The 20,989-nt window shown below is 36.5% G+C and overlaps 1 protein-coding gene across 1 annotated transcript in view; it reads right to left on the bottom strand.

The window, feature by feature from the left end:
* The window catches only part of fam83b (family with sequence similarity 83 member B), a 35,154-nt gene extending 19,037 nt beyond the window's left edge, over positions 1–16,117 (bottom strand). Inside the window, exons 1-2 of the mRNA XM_066679389.1 lie at positions 15,979–16,117; positions 12,330–12,821 (exon numbers count right to left, since the gene is read on the bottom strand). Coding sequence (XP_066535486.1) covers positions 12,330–12,782 — 453 coding nt within the window. The 5' untranslated portion in view covers positions 12,783–12,821; positions 15,979–16,117. The remainder of the gene's footprint in view (positions 1–12,329; positions 12,822–15,978) is intronic.
* Between the last annotated feature and the right edge of the window lie 4,872 nt (positions 16,118–20,989).

Below are 20,989 nucleotides of genomic sequence, written 5' to 3'. Positions count from 1 at the left end.
CTGTTGACTGAATTCCCCTGACCAGTTAATAGAAATAAAATGTAATTCAAATACAATGGTATATCACTGTAATACAAAACACAATTAATTCAATATATAAAAAAAAATATAAATAAATAAATAAATAATGTTACTTACTAAGCTTGGTAGTAAGATTTCATTTCTAGAGTTACTACATTACATATATATATATATATATATATATATATATATATATATATATATATATATATATATATTTCTTACATTTGAATGAGACGTGAGGTAGGTGGATAATGATTGAATGATTGTTCTGCTCTCTCTCTCTGTGACTTATTAAGATGATGATTTTAGGGGAGTGGCTTTGGAAACAGGGTTGAATGAAACTGGTAGGACTTTTTTGGCTGGACTTAAAAAAATGCCTTACATCATGGTTTCTACAAAATTACCTATACCAGCTTTAAGTATGACGTCATGACCCATTCACAATGAGTGGAATTCCCCGTAAACTCCACTGAACTGAGATGAGGCTTATCAGAAACTGTCTTCAACTTCAGTGAAATATTTTAAGTGAAAGTTACCCAGCCTTTTTCAGTCATGGGTTTGTAATGATTATAGCAGGAGGTGATAAGAGGGCACATTCCACAGGTGAAAAGTAAAGGCTCTCAAGTTAACGCCCCAGCAGCAAGACCTAAACAACCTGCATGCATGCGACAGAATGGCGTTTTCACAGACACACCCAGACAGCTCCCACACTCCTGTCTGTCCAAAGCTGAGGGTGTGGACACAGAATCTGGATTACCCAAGGTTTTCTCTTCCTCTTTTTTTGTTCTACTCTGAGTTTGTGTCTGTTTAGTGCATTCTGGGTGGAACCGTTGCTAAGAGACAGGGGATTCCACTTTTACTGCTTCAGAGACAAGACAGAATGTACCTGGCCTCATCATCATTGACTCATTTAGGCTCCATCAACTATAATACAATTTTCGCACTTGTAGATAAAGTCATTTATTATGGTATATTCTGAGAATTATGGAGCTGGGTGAATGTCCAAACTGATGAATAATTTAGACACTGGTGTCTCTCACAAAGATGATATGGTTATCAAACTGAAGTGACTAACATGCCAACATGCGTTATTAAAGGCAATATTGGTGGTTTTAATCACAAAACATCTTGACAAAGTTCTGAGGATGCTTCCCAATCTGTTTGCATGTTCTCCCTCTCTTTCTGCTCATGGCAGAGAAATGGCATCTGACGTTTTTTAGACAATGAATCCAAGCATCATCCTGCTCAGAAAGTGCTACAAAATTAAACAACTAAATTTACAGATGAGTTCCTGTGGTAATTTAAACAGTGAATAAAAACATACATACAAGTTATACTTCAACCAGATACAGTCGGTTTGTTTCCCCCCAAACATACCTTTCCACCTTAAAAGACATGGAGCTACTGAATGTAAACGAAAGGACAGAACAGCATTCCACCAAAATCATAGATGTTGCCTTGAAGGTAAAAATACATACAGAACTCAAAAGACAGCTCTATTTTGACCTGAAATTCTACAGGATTGAACCTACATCAACATATATGAAAATATTTTCCAGCAAGCATCAGCTGTCAAAATGCTTTACATCATTTCACTTCAGTAAAAGTAATGTCACGCTTGTTGGAGGCTTTTTGAAATACACTTTATATATTCATTAATTATTTCTCCCCAACTTTATTAATTAATTCATTAATTTATTAATATTCTGTAACCATTTTAACCAGTTCAGGGTCATGGTGGGTCTAGAGCCCACCCAGAAACATTGGACACAATGCCCAATGTCCTAATCACACACTCATGCCTATGGGCAATTTCCCTCAGCCAATCCACCTACCAACCTGTGCACTTTCAGACTGCAGGCAGAAACCAGAGCTCCTCACACACAATCAGAGCCCACTACCCTGAGATCTAGGACTGTGTGCCACCATGCCACCCCACTCCAAATTTTAGATATCGGCATTTCAGCCTGCTATCCAGGACTTTTGTAAATCACACAGTTCCATAAATCTGAGAAAGTCAAGCTTAGAAAATGTTATGTCTGAGACATGTAAAGACTATGGAGTCAAAAAAGTGTCAAAAAGATTTTAAGCTTGTAAAACAATACTCATTTATGTAACAGAATGCACAAATTTAAAACAACAACAACTACAATAATAATTTAAATTCACAAATGTGTAGAAAATATTTGCATTTGTAAATAAAATGTCGTAAACGTGTGAATCAGTACCTCCTAAATGGCTTAAAATATGCAAGAGCAAACATTTTATAAGGTTGCAATTGTGACGTGGAATTTTTGAATGTGGTGGAAAAAATCCATACATTCACCTTATCTGCTGCTTGTGTGAATATCTTTTTGCAGTTGTGGATTTATGACCCTGTTTTGTAAGCCAATTGATGGACCAATAGGAAAGCTTTAACTAGACCAATCAGATCGCGAGATTTGTTTAATCAATCAGAACACTGATGTGTTGCCATAGCGAATGTATGGATTTTTTTCACCACATTGAAAGATTCCACTTCACATTTGGAACCTTAAAAATCTTTGCTCTTGCACATTTTAAGCCATTTGCGAGGTACTGATTCACACATTTACGACACTTTATTTACAAATGCAAATAGTTTCTACACATTTGAATTTAAATTATTATTATTGTTGTTGATGTTTAAAATTTGTGCATTCCAGTACATTTGTGGATTTGAATTTTATGTGTATGTACTTACTCCAACACAGTTACAAATTCCATTACATTTGTGAGTATTGTTTTACAACTCAAAATCTTTTTGACCCTTTTTTGAATCCATAAAAGCCAACTACTAAACTTTGAGAACAAAATCATTGGACAGCTCAACAGACTTGAAGGACAACAAGCCTGCACTGGGTTCCATCCCAATAACCAATGCCTGCACTAGGTACCATCGTGCTGAGAGACCAAAAAATCCACATTCTGTGTAGCAGTAGTTGGGCAATCACTGAGGCATAAATTAACAAATCTATAGCCTTATCATCAACTCTTTAGAAAAAGGTCTTAAGTCTGCATTTATCAGTCATTTTATTTGCAGTATGTTGACCTTGTTAAATGACTGCATGCTGCCAGTTTAAGACAATTAAAAAACTGTGAAAATATCATAATTGACTCTTTTTTTTTTACTGCAGAGACTGACTTTAAGAAACCCAAAGAGAATATCAAAGACTGCTGTAAAGCCTGAAATTATTTCAAAAGTTGTTAGAACCTGATATGAACAGTTGGGTCCTGTCATATTCAATCTCTAACAGAAGCATACACTAAAAAATGTTAAGCCTCTCATAAAAAAGGTCTATTCATCATACATTACAAAGAAGGGATCTGCCAAATTCATTCACCATAAATGTAATCTCTGGTGTCAATGTGACTTAAGTGTAGCTCTTCTGTTTAGCAGTGAAATGTATACATTTTAAAGAGAAGGGCAAGCATCACTTATTGACAAGTTTGTTCTTAAAACTGGACTCTACACTGTGGCCATTCCCAAAAGCACACAGAACTCAGATTGTCCTAAAGATATGCCTCAAACAGTCAAAGGAATAAACAAAATCAAGTTGAAAATAGCCGGAGCACACTGCACCATCCACACTCAAAAACCACTGCATTGTTTACTCTAAAAATACATCACTTCACTTCAAAATGTTATTTTCATTTGAAGTATATTCTCAGCTTAAGACTGAAAGATGGGTATCGCTCAAAGCCCCTTATTTGATCTAAAGGCTGAGAAATCAAAACTGTTTGGTTATAGATGGTAAGATCACATCACCCAGTCTTTCTCATTTATCATCATTCTCCAGGGGGGCACTAGCTCCTATCAGAGATTTCAGCAAAGCCTAGCTTTTGGTTTCAGAAGTCACAGAACACTGTATATCGCTGCAATCAGAAATCAGCTTAGTATTTACAAAATGACAATATTCCTGGACAAGACAAAACATTGGCTCATTACTCAATCAGTAAATATTTTGTATGTTTACAGGTATATTCCAAGTAATTTTGGTCCTCTTTTGGAATTGGTCCTGTCTGTTGGTGAAGAAGAAAAAGAAGCAGGAAAAATGGGCTAGGCACCAGGATGAATTATGAGGAATGGCATTGAAGGCATTGTGATGTTCTGGGAAATATTCCACTGGGAAACCTTGACTCCAGGCATCCATGTGTTTGTTAATTTCAGGACAGGCACCACCTGCCTAATCATTATTGCAGACCAAGTATACACCTACATAGCAATGATTTCCTAAAGGCAGTGCCCTAATTTCAGTTAGTTAATGCATTTTGACACACTGCAAAAATAGTTCAGGAGAAGTTTGATGACTATGCCAAAGAGTTCCCCAGAAGAGTTTGAAGACTATTACAAAGAGTTCCCCAGAGTTTCCCAGAACTCAATCTGATGGAGAATATGTGAGATGTACAGGAAAAACAAGTCAGATCCCTGGAGGGCCCACCTTGCAAATAAAAAAACTTAAAGGATCTGTTGCTCATGTCTAAGTGCTAAAACACCTTAAGGGTTCTTATGGAGTCCTTGTCTTGGTGGATTAGATGGTTACTGGTGGCTCAAGGTTGACTTTTGTAATATTAGACAGTTGCTTTAAATGTTATGGCCAATAGGTAACTGAAAGTGAACTTTAGTTAATAAAATAAATAAATAAATAAATAAATAAATAAATAAATAAATAAATAAAGAACACAAACCAGTGGAAAAATATACAAATTATTCATCTTTAAGGAAAAAAAAAAAACAGAAAAAATAATTTTTTGTTCAGATCTGAAAAATCCACAGGTGTTTCTGTCTTGCCACATGACCTAATCCACTGTGGATACAGACACAGGCCCAATGCCAGGCATCAGCTGGAAGGGTATAAAGCCTTCTAGCATTGTGGAGCAGTAGCACTGTGTTCTCTGCAGGGATGAAACTATTTTGGCACAAGTTGGAGTACTGTCTGTGATACATAACTATCATCCAGCAATGGTGCCTCTTCATGGGTTGCATTTTTTGGCGTGGGCACCTTATTAGGAACCCAGATGTCTGGTTTTAGAGCATAGCACAAATGTGGAAAAATTGATAAATTTGTCATATGCAGCTCCTCTCCCTGCAACAAAGAGTTTTACAACACCGTGAAGCACAGAAACCCACTTCGTTCTGTGTCATGGGGGTTAAATTATCAAACTGTGTAATATAATAAGGAGAAAAGACTGTTAAAATCTGTTAGCCACATTAGCATTTTTGTCATAGAATCTAATAGAAAACCGTTAGCACCTCTATAATGCATTTCTCTGCTCCTCTGCCCAAATCTGAGTGAGTTATTCATACACATCATATACAATCTTCAGTGATCGACTTGTTTCGCTTGTGTTTTGTTATAATGTGTAAGAGACAACAGACACAAGCCATATATTCATTTGTCTTATCTGTGATGTGCACTATATAGGGAGTATGGTGCTAATTTTGGACGAAGCCCTAACTCCTCACAGATGAACAGAAAGCCCTACTTACAAACGTTACGCGGATAGATGGATCAGGGATCTATACTTATATTTCTTTCATTTTAATATCTACATGTGTTGACAGAAACAATAAAATCTATTTAAATATCATAGTTTCTATTTAAGTTTTATGTTTGAGTAATGAGTAAGTCCCCGATATGGTGGCTACTCTGTGTTGTGACAACAGCTGCAACCTCATCTCTCTAATGCTCTTGTGGCTAAATGCAGTGAAAACCCCACAGCAAAATTCTTTATTCAGTGTTCAGCAATCTCTATTTAAAGTGTTGTGTCATGGTCCCCAGAATGTTTAGTATGCATGTCTGTAATACACTATTGTCTGTTTCTTCTGAAAAAAAAATAAAAAATAAAAAAAATTAATAATAGTTTATGGATAGAGATACACTGGTCTGAATTTCTCCATAATTGCCAAAAGTTAATGGTCACCTGCTAAAGTACTTTTGGAATGTAGGATACTAACAGTTATGTTACTGCAGTAACAAAATCTACTCTTAGATACTATGTATAAGAACATGTCTGTGGTGATTGGATGGCATTCATTGATAAACATCAGTTTCCAACTCATCTAAATGGTATTAGATTTTTTTCCATCACTCCAGAGGAACACTGCTGAGCAAGTGTCAACATTTGGCTATGTAGTGTATATATTTCAGTGGTGTAGTGTGTATCAGAATGATTTTCATGAATCAGAAGGCCAGCTAAATCAAATCCACCCTATCTGCAATATTTAGCCTTGTTCACTGCAGGCTTCCGCTGCAGTGAAAAAGTGAGGAAAAAAAAGAACTGGACAAACCTCCCACATGCTCAGTGGAGTCCACGCCTGTGGATTTCACAACAACATAGCATGGTCCTGTAGCACTAAAGGAAATGACTGAGTGCATGGTGCTGTTTGCAAAACTCTGCATACTCGATCCATTCAAAGCAATTTGCTTAGGTTTTTATCACAGTTGGGAAATAAAATTATTTTATTTTGGCTCACAGTGGGAGTGGCAAACACTTACTGGATATTAACATCCTTTCAGTAGTAACAAGGCTATTTCTGTGCAGCTAATCCAGCTTGGTTGGAGCTGAAATACATTTGTAAATACTCCTTACAGTGAATACATTATGTGCATGGACAACTTATAAGCACCATAGAAAAACACGGAATAATACATAAAGGACAGAAATGGTCACCATGATCAATTCCAAATATGGCTAGAGCAGACACTTTCAACCTGTAGGGTGGATAGAGTCAGGACAGAGCCATAGTTTATCCACTGTTTACATCATGTTCAGATCAAAGTGATTTATGATACACATGTGGAAACAATGGCAAGTTCTGTCTGTTAGAATTTGGAGTATTTCAGAGTATGGTCTTCGCACTAACCGCAGCCCCAGAAACCACACATATGAAGCATTTTCATGTTATTTATTGCCTATTAAAAAAAATAATAATTAAAATGGTTTTGGTTCTATGGTCTTTTAACCAGAACACTCTTGAGTACAATATTACACATTGCACATGGTCCCCTCCTTTTTTCGAGGCTCTATTCTTTTTCTGGATTTCTAGCCAGCCATGGACCATGGACGGCCCATAGACATCATCACAGTTTGCATTGAAGAACCTACTAATCTTTGGTTTGAGCTGGGAAAAAACTTTCCTGGGTCAGAAATGTATTCATATTAGTGGAAAAGTGCATAATGGTTCCAAATTAGATGAAAATGAAAAATGGCTAACAGTCATTGCTGCGGGTTAGTGACATGTGACAGCAGCAAAAGTGGCTTGCTGCCCATGAATGCCGGGCTTATCCAGGCACGCTGGCTTTAATATGCTGAGTTTAATATGTGTGTTTGTTTTATTGTGCAAACAGGGCAGAAGAGGCAAAAACAACGCCTTAAATATTTTAAGAACCTTCTGAATGATACCCTGGTGTTTTTATTTCATTTTATTGCAATTGAGACAGAAAATATAAAATAGTCTTCAGTATTTTAATATTAAAAACAAACTATAAAGACCAATTCATGGAATGTTTGTGGAGATGGTGCCGGGGGTGAGGTGTGGGGTGCAGACTTGCAGTAGACAGGGTGTGGGGGCAGGGTTAGAGTGGCATGTCAAAAATGGCTGAAAACCCCGGGGCTAGAGAGTCCCAGCTTTGGGCTGTGAAGCAGTGGAACTGTATTATCTGTAGTGACTGAGCACCATCCAATCTCTTTGAGATTCACTGGAATGGTGCTTGTGATCCATACCTGATTATCGTAAATTAGTACTTGACCTCACTAATGTTCTTGACCTCACTAATGAGTAAATGCATCAGATTCTCACAGCAATGCTCCAAAATCTAGTACAAAATGTCAGAAGAGTAGATGTTACTGTAGCAAATAAAGTCAAAAGCTATATTAATGTCTCTGACCTCAAAAAAAAGTTGGACAGGCAGTTGTCCACCAACATTTGGCCATTGTATACTGTATAATTTGAGCAAATAAACTGTGATGCTGTGGGAGTCCAGAACTGAAAAATGTTGCTCGGAAATATACAGTAGAGACATTAAAAATTGTAACCTCAGTAAGGGCCTGTTTCTGGGTGAGGTTTTGAAAAAGATCATAGAAGGTAGTGATGGACAATATGAATGTGTGTTTTTCTTTTACTACAGCAATAAATGCCAGAACTTTTTTTAAAGTGTCAACTGTTGTAGAAGCTTAAACAAAAGTAACTTGGGGTGCCTTTTACAGACAAAAGTTCAGCAGCAGCATCTCTTGGTTAATGACCTCATATCAGCTTCTGCTGTCTCCTTTCATTGTCTCACTTTTATCTTTGAAAAGAAATGAGAAACACTCAGCAGCTTTTCCCAACATTTCCCAAAAGTTCAGTGTATTTGAAGTTACAGACTGTGAAGAAAACAGTGAATATATGCTTTTGATTGTAGAGCTGAGACCAGTGCACTTGCCGCTGTAGGTGAAAGTTACAGCTGAAAAATAAAGTGCTTGCTACACGCAGTGCCCAGCATTGAGGACAGCATGCAGTAGAAACATTTGTTCGGCTTGTTTTCAGGCAATGGCACAGAGCAGTCTGGCACTTGGTAAGAAAAATGATAAATCAGTATAGCTAATGATTTGTATCCCATTTTAACGCTGTGTGTAGCAAGAAAATTGCAGAAAAATCTAATCTTAATCTTAGGTATCATAATTAATCTTAGGCATCATAACTGAAACCTTACTGAATTTATGACAATTAGGAAAAAAGAAAAATCCCTGAGTCCAATGAGGAGAAACCATGCAGCACAGTCTTAGGAAGCACAGTGGCACAGCAGGTAGTGTCACAGTCACGCATTTTCAGGAACCTTGGGGTTTGTGGGTTCAAGTCCCGTTCCAGTTGACTGTCTGTGAGGACTTTGGTGTGTTCTCCCAGTGTCTCCGTTGGTTTCCTCCCACAGTCCAAATACACATGTTGGTAGGTGGATTGCTGACTCAAAAGTGTCCCTAGGTATAAATGGGTGTCGCCCTGTGAAGGACTGGCGCCCCCTACAGGGTGTTTTCCTGACTTGTGCCCAGTGATTCCGGGTAGTCTCTGGACCCTGTGACCCACCATGACCCTGAATTGGATAAGTGGTTACAGACAATGAATGAATGAATGTTTAGGTCTTTCCAGATGCATAAGGTATCCTGATGCCCTCCTCATTATGAATGAACCAATATAGAATTTTATGGCTGAGATCAATAATCAGTAATTATTATTTTGTTTTGCAGGTACTGCTAATAAATCATTTTTTTCTTCATGTTACTTTTCAGCAATCAGTATCTTCAAGACATTCCAAAAAGGGACACTCTGTTATTTCACCTTTCCCTTTAATTACCTTAATCATGTGGGAACAGTGGACACTAATTTTTAAAGTTCTACAAGTGGAATTTTGGTCATTCTGACTTAAAACAACACTTCAGCTGCTCAACAGGTGGTCTCCATAGCCTGATTGTCCTCTTCATGATGCACCACAGAAGACAGATCAGGTCAATCAAGCACAAACTCTCTGTCCATGAAGTAACACATGCAGAATAAGGACAAGTATGTTCTTGCTAAAATAGCCAAGGACTTCCCAGGAAAAGACACTGATGGCAGAATATTTCTCTAGAAAAAAACGTCTGCCTTCATTTCAGTAGAAAGTTCTCACATATACAGGTCAGCCAAGCCTTAGTGACTGATGCACCCACCCATACCTTAAGAGATACTGGCTTTGCACTTATTGCCAATAACAGAGTTTTAATTTTTGTCATTAACACAGGAAACTTAACATTATTTGTCCATGAAAGCAAACTCAAACATCGACTCCTCTAACCACAGCACATTCACCTGCTGTCCTTTGGAGATTCTGAAAGGAACTTAGTCCCAGAGAACCTAGTAAAGATTTTACATAGAATTGATGTGTGTTTTATCTTGTGTAATATAATTTCACAATGCTTTTCTTGATGCAGCGGTGGACTCTCTTAATTGACAAAAAGTCTTTTAAAGTATTGCCAAGTCCCAGTGTCTATATTTATAACTGTAGCATGATAGCTTCTTATGCAGTGCCATCTGTGGGCTTGAAGGGTCATGCTCATTCAATATTGGTGTCCAGCCTTACTCTACACAATATTAAGGTTGATAAATTATAAAGACATGAATGCTTTTCAAGTTTGAACTAAAAACAATTTTCTGTTTTAGGCATGCAGCTATTAGCAATGACCTATGAATGCTTGCATGTAGTGAGGTTTTATTTAATGCTCTTTTTATATCTACTTACTAGTAGTCTAATGCTTCAAAACATTTTTATTTAGCGTTGAAGGAATCAAATTAAAAACTTTTTTTTTCATATTTACAAACCATTTGTCAGTTAAATGTTCATGACATGTCAGTTCATGACAGTAAATCACAGATTCTTGTTTTCATTGCAATTTACAAAATGTCTCAACTTTTCTGGAAATGGGGTCTATAATTTCCTACTACCATTCTTTGTTCTCTACATAAATTTCTATCTGGAGGATCACTGCTTTTGAGGATTGTTATCACATTTTACATTCACATCATTGTGTAAATCATCCTCTGTAAACGGTGCAGGCACGACGCTGATCTTGTTTATACATGCGTTATTAAAAATAAAGGTACCAAACTGGCTTTTTGGAGTCATGCAGATGACTATTTAAAGAAATATTCATGTAGACAAAAGCTATGAGTGTAAAGTATTATAAGGAACCTCAATATATGGACAATCAATATATGTGTCCTGATATATACTGATGAACAGTCATTACTGTTCTCTCCTGTTTGTTTACATTCAGAAGCTCCAAGCCTTCTGCAGAAGTTTGTGGAAAAAATGACTTGCTTGTATGTGGCTGGAGTTTAACTTGTCTGAAACTTTTTATTCTCAGTTTGAATAACTAAAGAAACTAATTTGTAACTTCAGTTGTTTAGTTCTGTAGCACTTTCAGTAATACAGTCAGCCATCTGCCAACTGGACTGTGATTTTATTTTTTTACCCATTAACTGATACTGGGGCTTCATAAATATGTTCATGTGTTCATGTTTGGAGAGCAGCAATTGGTGGGGAAATATCCTCAGAATTTTATGAAAACTTTTTATTATTATTATCTTTTCATGAATAAAGCCTAATATTTGTTCATTTATGAAAAATGGAGTGTAATATGTCCCCTTCAAAGCTTACATCCAATCCAAGAACAAAGCAAGAATAGGACAAACTGTCTGAATAAACTTCTGTGGTGAAATTTAATCTAACAACATGAAGCTTGGGAACAACCTACAGATAATTTAAACCAATCAGAAACAATCTAAGCTCACCAAGACACTGCAACCACAAATAACTGTCAGATTAATAGTGTAAAGTCACCGTACAAGTCTTAAGCCAGAAATAAAGTGGATTTTCTGGCCCGCTTTCCTGATAAACAGGGCAGGGTTTAATTTATAAAAAGAAATCATTTTATATGATCCTCAAATCATTCAAATTTACTTTGGAATTATTTTACTACAAAACCCTGGGTAACTTTTACTGTAGTTTATCAGAATGAACCAAGAAATCATTTGTATATTTTTATTATTAAAAACCACATTTGTTGTAATATCAAACAGTTCTTTCTTCTGTTTATTCTTTTTCCAATGTTGATGTAGTTTAGTAGATAATATTACTGTCTTCTTGGCAGACAAGGGTTCAATACTTTGGATAACCACACTATTTTACACCAACGAGATCCACTGTTTAAGAATCCAAGTACTACAGTAAGCTACAACTGTAACATGATTTCGAATCTGGATTACAGCATCTGTCAAATTCTACCGATGTATTGATCTTGATCAATTTTATGGTGGGTCCAGAGCCTATTTGGAACCTTATTATTGGAGGTATTATTGGAGGTGGAGCTGCTTTTTATTTAAAAAAAAAAAAAAAACCTTTCACTTTTATTTTCAGTTTCTACAATTCCCACTGATAGGGGAGAGGGAGGGTCTCTTAATAACAAAGGCTACCTTCACACAGCAGGTAAAAGTGGCCTAAATCGAATCTGTTTCTTAATACGCAAACAGACACGTCGTCTGCTCAGAGCCTGAAGCATAATTTTGCACATGTGGGACAGTTTAGGAGCATAATCTGTTCAGTGTTAATAGAAAAAGAAAATCAGAAATGAAATCAGGTTTGGGCCACTTAAACCTGTTGTGTGAATAATGCCCAAAAGTAATATATTTCAGTAGTATTGGACAAACTCTGTTTTAAAGCACACAGGGTTCCCTTTAACAGTGTAGGATTATAAAGTGATAATTTAAGCATTACCTGTCTAGCATCCTGAATATGTTTCCTCATCACCTCCTTGATGGTGGGACTGTTTAGTCTGGGAGGATGGTACAGCATGTCTATGTTAGTCTGGAATCTGTTGGAAATGACCTCTGGCCATCCCAGTTCCAGATCAGGGGGAGGGGCATCAGAGTGTGTTGGCCAGTATGTCCCTGTGGAGGCCTCCTCGTCCACTGGTTGGTCCACCTCCACTTCTGGCTGGATGCTAACAGGTGGCTGCTCCACATTCTGGGTGATAAAGTGGATTTCCTCCTCAGAAAGAAAGCTGACTATCTTCTCCGCTTTGACAAATTCATGATACAATTGTTGGCCTCCACTGACCAGAGAGTCAATGGCAAACCGATAAGATTCTTTATAATGGGGTTGGATATAATCCTCAGGTTTGAACTCCTCCTTTAATGAAGAAAGTATAGATAGATTGGATTCCAGCATGGCTGTGACGTTTCTCTCTCAAGCAGAAGAGTTGGCCACCTAGTAAACAAGAAACAATCTTTAAAAAGACAAAAGGATCATATGAAACACAATTGCAGTACGCTTTTTATCAACTAGACAACAAGCAAAGGTGTTGTCTTCTGTTGAAATCGACCAGAGCAGATGAGGTATTGACTTCATTTCATTAACTGTGGTGAGAGATGATAACAAAACTGCAAAACAACAAAAATCTGCAAAAAAAAAAAAAAAACTACAAAAAAAAAAAACTACAAAAAAAAAAACAAAACAAAGAAAGATAAAGACTTGCTGACACCTTCTTATGTTTTTGATAGAGTGTTCAGAGCTTCTTTATTACCTTGATGCTCGGAGATCTAAGTATAAATTTACTGAACTTTAAACACCCTGACAGAGTGAAAATGTGTCTGTTTCTCCCTTCCCACTAAAGTGAATCACACTTTTAAAGACAATGACCTAGTAAAGTAGGAAATGAGGCTGTCCACAGGCAAAAATAATGACTCAGTAAAAAGATTGTTTCGTGAGAAACATGCAGTTCTGTAGGTTGTATATCAGGAGGTCCTGCCATTTTTGGAATTTGACAGGTCAATAAAAAAATAAAACATAAAAATAATAATAATAATAATGAATCCATGTAATTATAGACAACATGCACTTAAAAAGCCATAACCTAGATGTCAGTGCTGGGATTAAAATTGTGTCCCACAACAAAAAAAAAGAAAAGAAAAAAACAAAGAAACAAAACACAAAAACTTACTTCAGTCAAAGTCATATAATTCATTAATTATCTGTAACCGTATCGGAATCTACCTGCAATCATTGGGCGCAAGGCGGGAATATACCCTGGAGGGGGCGCCAGTCCTTCACAGGGAAACACACACATTCACTCACACCTACGGACACTTTTGAATCACCAATTCACCTACCAATGTGTGTTTTTGGACTGTGGGAGGAAACCGGATCACCCAGAGGAAACCCACGCGGACACAGGGAGAACACATCAACTCCCCACAACCTCCAGGTCCCTGGAGCTGTGTGACTGAGACAATACCAGCTGCGCCAACGTGCCGCCCTACGTCATATATTATTAATGTTAAATATTATTGTTTATAATGGTCATGTGTTGAGGATAAATCAACTGTGATGAATCAACAACTGAAGCCTGTTTTACAAGTTAGTCTTGTTTGCAAGTGGCCAGTAAACAACAAAAAACAAACTTCTTGCTGCTTAGCACACCTAAATATGTATAGTGTCTGAGTGGATCAGACACAGCAAGGTCGCTGGAGTTTTTAAACACTCTGCCCACTAACTGTCCACTCTGTTTGACCCATCTGCCTTGTGTTCCTCCCTGTAGATGTTTGGTCAGGGACTCATCTCTTGCTGCATATTTTGTGTTATCCTAGTCATCCTCTAGTTCTTCATCAGTGATCACTGGCCATTGACCACAGTATGCTTTGCCTAGATATCTTTGGATGGTTGACTATTCTTGTAGTTATTGTACCAGATCAACACACACGGACACACCGCCAAATAGTTAGTGTCATTGCAGCATTGAGGATGATCCACCACCCAAATCATACCTGCTTTGTGGTGGTCCTGATAATTGAAGAATAGGGTGAAATATGGGTAACATAGTATTCAGAGCAACAGATGGATTACAGTCTGTAATTATAGAACACAAAGTACTCCTCTATGGTCGCTTGAGCTGATAAAATGAATAATGTGTGTAGTAACATAAAAAATCAGCTTGAAAATGATGGCTGGTTTGTGTCAAATAGTCCCAATACATACATTTTCCGTACAACATTTGTGAACACTAATAAGTGAATCCAGCTACTCACTGCTGATACAGCTATTCGGTAGCACATGCAGAGTTTGTCTAATTGCCATATAAGCATTGCTGATAGAATGTGATCTGCTGCACATGAATCTTTTGCCAAGTTTTTGCATAAGAGTGTATAAAACGCCCCAGCTTTGGGTTATGTAGCAGCAGCACAGTGTTCTCTGACATGCTGAAGCACCTTTTAATATTTTAGAATGAGTTGGAATAGTGTTTGTGATCCAGAACTAATCACTAAATATCAGTATCTGACCTCATCAATGTTAATGTTGTTGGATACAAACAAATGCCCACATAAGATGTTCCAAAATGGCTTCCTAAAGGAGTAGATGCTGTTAATACACTTTAAAAATTATATATATATAGTGTATGTAGAAATGCAAATTTTTTATATAACACTGGCAATGTCCCAGAATAAGTTAGTTTTAATTAAATTGTTTAAATTGTCTGCTAACTTGCCTAAACTGGACGTAAGATAATGTGACAGTAAACACATTTGGAAGTGAGCAACATTGTTGTCTGCCGTTTATTTTCTTGATGGGATCATGGGTACACAACATCCATCCATCCATTATCTGTAACCGCTTATCCAATCATTGGGCGCAAGGCGGGAATACACCCTGGAGGGGACGCCAGTCCTTACACAACATTATGGTGTCAAAACATCAACATGAGGAGTAGATGGAAGATAAATGCTAGAAGCTCCTCAGTAAATGAGGTCTGAGCTGACACACATTAACATGAAACTGCTTGCCAACTACTTTCAATTTTAAAGCATTAAACAAAAGACAAAAGCATGAAGCATAATAACAATATGTCAGCAACAGTATGTGAAAGTATGTATTTTCTCTCGAAAACAGTTATGGAATGAGGTCCTAGAGAAATATGGGAAATGTAAGGTGTGTTACATCTGCTGCTGAATAAAGGGTAGTTGCATAGTTTGGAAAAACGGAATACTACAAGTTACACAAATAATGGAAGTACACAATGTGTTACAAGCACAAATTTGTAGACGTAACTAAATACATATCTTCCATTGGTAAAAATCTTTATCATATTCATTTTTATACATTTTATTAACATTATGTGGTGATTCCAAAATCTGTTTCTGAAGGAAGTGACATGATAAAAATATCCACAGCAGTATCTAATTATCTAATATGAAAGCCTATGGAAGCCCCTTTTTCACAAAGAAAAATCAAATGTTAAGTTTATGTATAAGCACTGAAATCTGCTCATCTGTCACCCAGTTACCAGTCAGAGCCCGCCTCAAACATCCCATTGATTATTCCCCTCCTGAAAAAGCGTGTATATCGACATATATTTTCTAATACAACTTACTTGAACTGTCAATTAAGGGGAAATCTTCCAGCGCGTTGGCAGTGCATTCTTATCCAGGGTTTTTCAGAGAGATTATAAAAGTGTGTTGAAAAGCAAAGAAGAAGGAAGGCAAAGTAACAAACAGAAAAGAACCGAAGACATCACAACATGAGAAGGGCTGGGAAGCCGGGACGGGTGGGGATTACAAGTTTTCACATGCAAATGTTGGAAAGAAAAAAAAAAAAACCTGAAACGCTCTCCCTGGCCACAGGCTAGGAACCTGTTTAAGCCACCCTAAGTCACACCTCTCTCTCTCTCTCTCTCTCTCTCTCTCTCTCTCTCTCTCTCTCTCTCCCCCTCCCTTCATCCCTCTTCCTTGTTTAAACAAGTTCAGAGTTCACTCTGATATGGCTGACAGTTTCTTCTCTCTCTCTCTCTCTTATTTATTTATATGTTCTTTGGACTTTGTTGACCGGATACACAATGCCATTTCATTTACATGTTTTCTTGCTATATCTTATCTTTGTGCTGGAGGAAAAAATTGAGAGAGTGTGTAGGGCATACTGTTATATCTTGGGAACCAGTGGAATAGCTTCATTTTTCATAGCAGAATCATCAAACTGATTGCTGGTTTCAAATGATTTTTTTATGCATACATAATGCTGGCCCTATAGTATGAGTTCCTTAAGCTTTATAAATGTTGTGAATCTACTTCTAATAAAATGATTTCTGAAATATTGTGCCATTTATTTTGCCATGTTAAGAACTAATGCGGTGCAACAACAAAAAATTAAATAAATAAATAAAAAATAGAGTCATACCTATTTATAAAACAATAGGAAACATTATTTTCTATGAATATATAAATTCAGAAACAGCTCCATTTAATTACAACCAACAGACGTGTATAGGATTAGTTCACAGTTAATCATTTTTCTCAATGGTGGTGAAACCAGTATGGTGAATTCAACATTAAAAATACCATCATGCTTCTTTCAAACAATAGTAATGAAAAAAATGTTAGCACATAAATGCTAACCTAAGAACATTTAAGAATATCTAAGAACATTTTGGCATTTGGCAAGGTGGTGTCCTTGGAATATAGCCAGGCAAGCACAAATCAAAAAAGTCTTTACTACCAACTCCTGAGCATGAGGTCCTACACAGACACCACATTATAATGAATTAAAAAGAAGAAATATGGATCATAATATATGGTTACTATTTATTGTTATGTATCTGACTTATCACTACCACTTACATGATTATTACATGTTTAACATGTTGCTTGTTGTGTACAATATCTGAGTATGGTTAAGTCTAGTTGAACAGAATCTCAGGTGATCAACACCAACATATACAGATACACAACATTGCAAAATATACAGAAGAGATTGTACAATAAATACATTGTAGACAAAAAACATAAACACAACGTACATAAATACATAAACAAAAACAAAAAAAACAATATAGCACAGGATAATAAACACACAAGAATACATACATACATACATACATATATACATATATATATATATATATATATATATATATATATATATATATGTATGTATGTATGTATATATATATATGTATATGTATATATATATATATATATATATATATATATATATATATATATATATATATATTTTTTTTTTTTTTAACAAGACAGGAAGAACACAGTACAATAAACACACATCCAACAGTAGGCACACAGCACAATAAACATAACATACAATAAAAACAGAGGACAAACAGAAACATGGCAGTACGTGCAGGACAATAAACACATCATAAAATCAGACCAGTATAAATAAATAACTTGTATAATGAACAGACATATCAATAAACAAAAACACAGGACAAAAAACACAAGGGACAATACACATTCTACAATACACAAATACACAGGACAATTAACATTCATAAAAATAAACACAAATAAGAACATACACAGGACAAAAGAACAGAACACTAAAAACAGAACAAAGACAATTAACTTGAGATAACATACAAGACAATAACTCTGGATGCTAAACTTAAAAAAAAAAATACATATCATACTAACTAGACAGGACAAGTAGAAAATATTCAGTTGGGAATCAAATACATAAATGGGTTTCAAAGCAGTGTATAAAAGTTAAGTAATGCAAACAATTATTTCCTGTAACTTTATAAATGGACAGAGAGAAGAACACTGTTGACAATTCAAACATCTGATGTCTTGTTGTCCTGTCAAGTCAGTATCATGAGTATTTTTTTCTCCCTATAATAAAGGTACAATAGACATCCATGTGTTGCTGTAGATCAGCAGGTTGGCATTATTTTACTCTCCTTCAGAGATCGCCTTTATTTTGAAGGTCCTTCTTGTCAAAACCGTGGACACATTCAATGACCTGTCATGTGAACAAAGGCCAGCAGTAGGCAGGCAGGCTGTCAATAGCACTTTACACTTCATCCAGGGGCTTTTTCTGAGTGACAGCACTAGAGGTGAGCACTGTTTGTTGCTATACACTATCTGGCCAAAAATATGTGGGCACATGGTCATCTAAAATTGAATCAAAAATCAAGGGTAATAATAGTTAATGCGACTTCTATTTGCAACAGTATCAGCTTCTACTCTACTGGTCAGGCTTTTAATTAGATTTTATCACATTGCCATAAAGATTCAAATTTAATTTATTTTCATTATTAACATATAACACAGAGATATATTTTAGAAAAGTAAATAGAATGAGATTAATAAGGTTAATTATATATATGCCCTTCCCACAACTCCCACCCCCCACCCTACCATGGCACCCCTATGCCAGAAACAATTATCACTGTGATGACTAAAATACCACTCATTCTCATCCAAAAAGAGCTATATAACTACAGTGAACGTAATTTCCTCTAGCCAGTGCTTGGTATTAGGCATGGTAGCATTAAGCTCATGTGCAGCTGATCCAGACTGTCCCATTTCATTTCACTTTGCATATACAGAGCATATACAAGCCGTGTACGCCCAGCTGAACATCTGTATCAACAATGACTACATTATCAAGTGGACATATTATGAATAAAATTCAGACTTCAGTGCAGGTACATATTATTTTGAGGAACTGGAGCTCCTACCAACCCACAAACCATGAAATAAAACAACCAAGTCAGCCTATCATAGATGTGGAAATGGGTTAATTTGTCAGAAAAAGGCAATATGTCCCCTTTAAAGTGGGTGAAATATATAATTAGTTGGGGTGTTCCCAAACTTTTGGACATTTAGTATATTTGTATATTAGACGTCCCTCTTTTTTTACTTACCTTTTATGTGTTGCCTAAGTTCCCCTAGGCATGCACATTTTTTTTACATCCTTTCATTACCCACCTGGCTTAGTTTGTGTTGTCTTTCATACTGAGTTAGCGTTTAGGACATAGTAGCTTCTGAATGTAGACCTACTCTGGCAAATTCCATCAAATCCATCTCTGGTTACACCTCAGAGATCCAAGGCTGGGAGTGCAAGAGATCACTATTACCCTTGTTCTGGGTAAGTAAGATGACCCTTCCTCTCTCACATCATTCAGCATGATGCTAGCTAACGTGGGCATCTATTTGCTGGCAAAACCACGCACAGCTTTTAATGATTTTCTCCAAGTGTGCCCAGTTTTGTTGTATTAACAGTTACAAAGAAGTTGGCTTCAAATGTCTTGGAGGAAGAATTTGTAATTTGATTTGACTTGACTCTTCTTCTGACGTCAAGTGTTGAGATGTTACTGCCTACTACAGTACTAGAGACAACAGACAAATCCAAAGCTTCTGCTGCGCACTGGGCTGAACTGAGCTGCGGATCATTACCATTTAAAGGAATATGAATGAGGCTATTTAATGGTGATGTGCCATACCACACATTTCCATTCTAAACCAACAAGTAAAACCCAAGCTAATTCTGATACTGATATTTTGAATAGTTTTTCAGTCTGATTCAGAAAGGACAAATAAAAATCTAAAAAGTACTTTTTTATTAATTGATAATTATTATATTTATATTTTGTATTGTTTACATTTTATGAAAAATAAATAAATAAAAGTGTTTATTTTGTTGTATTTATACAGGAAATGTACACATATATAAATCTTAAATATTTTTAAATCTTAAAAAATATATTCTTTAGAGTGTTGCAGCAGGTAGTGTCGCAGTCACACAGCTCCACGGACCTGGAGGTTATGGGTTCAAGTCCTGCTCCGGGTGACTGTCTGTGAGGAGTTTGGTGTGTTCTCTCTGTGTCTGTGTGGGATTCTTGCTAAATATTTAACTGATTTCTTAATGTTTCTTTTTACTCTATGTAACAGTTTGAATTGGCCTTGTATGAAAGGTGCTCTATAAATATACCTGCCTTGCCTTTTAAACATTGCCTTTTCAGTTATACACTACCTGGGAAAAGCCTGCAACTGCCAAAATATTCAAAGTTGGTGTCTATGCCATCTTTAAGAAATAATTTCAAGAAAAGGAGACATTTTTTTTACAATATTGTGGCTTTTGGGGTATAAAACTGCGCCTTATTTCAAATGACTGTTGTTAATTCTGTGGATGGATTGGACACCGTAGGCTTTGGACACCTGAAGACAATTCCAGGGGGGCTGCTGGGAGTAATAATGATTCAGTGATTCACTCTCTCTCTCTGCCCCCATTTCTTTTATTGTCTCTCCCTCTCTTTCCATTTCTTTGTTTGTCTTCTGTTTCCTTCTTGTCTCGTCTGTCGCTGTCTTTTTTTTTCTTTCTGACCCCTATATACACACATATACACACACAAACACACACACCTCCTCTCTTGCTCATGCACTTAGGCAGAGCTTAAGCGTATATATTTTCAGTTGACTGGCAGGTGTGTTCTGTGGCTGTGTCTCAAAAGGCATGTACTTTACTAAACAGCATGCTGACAAATTATTGCTCCACCAATATAGCTATTACATTGTTGAACACATTCAGTAGGTACAAAGGAAGAGTTAGATTTGTTATTGGAGGAACAAAAGCATAAATGACAAAGT

The sequence above is a fragment of the Hoplias malabaricus genome, chromosome 8, assembly GCF_029633855.1.
Source record: "Hoplias malabaricus isolate fHopMal1 chromosome 8, fHopMal1.hap1, whole genome shotgun sequence".
In the NCBI taxonomy this organism is placed as follows: Eukaryota; Metazoa; Chordata; class Actinopteri; order Characiformes; family Erythrinidae; genus Hoplias; species Hoplias malabaricus.
This window is presented reverse-complemented; position numbering and strand designations above follow the sequence as displayed.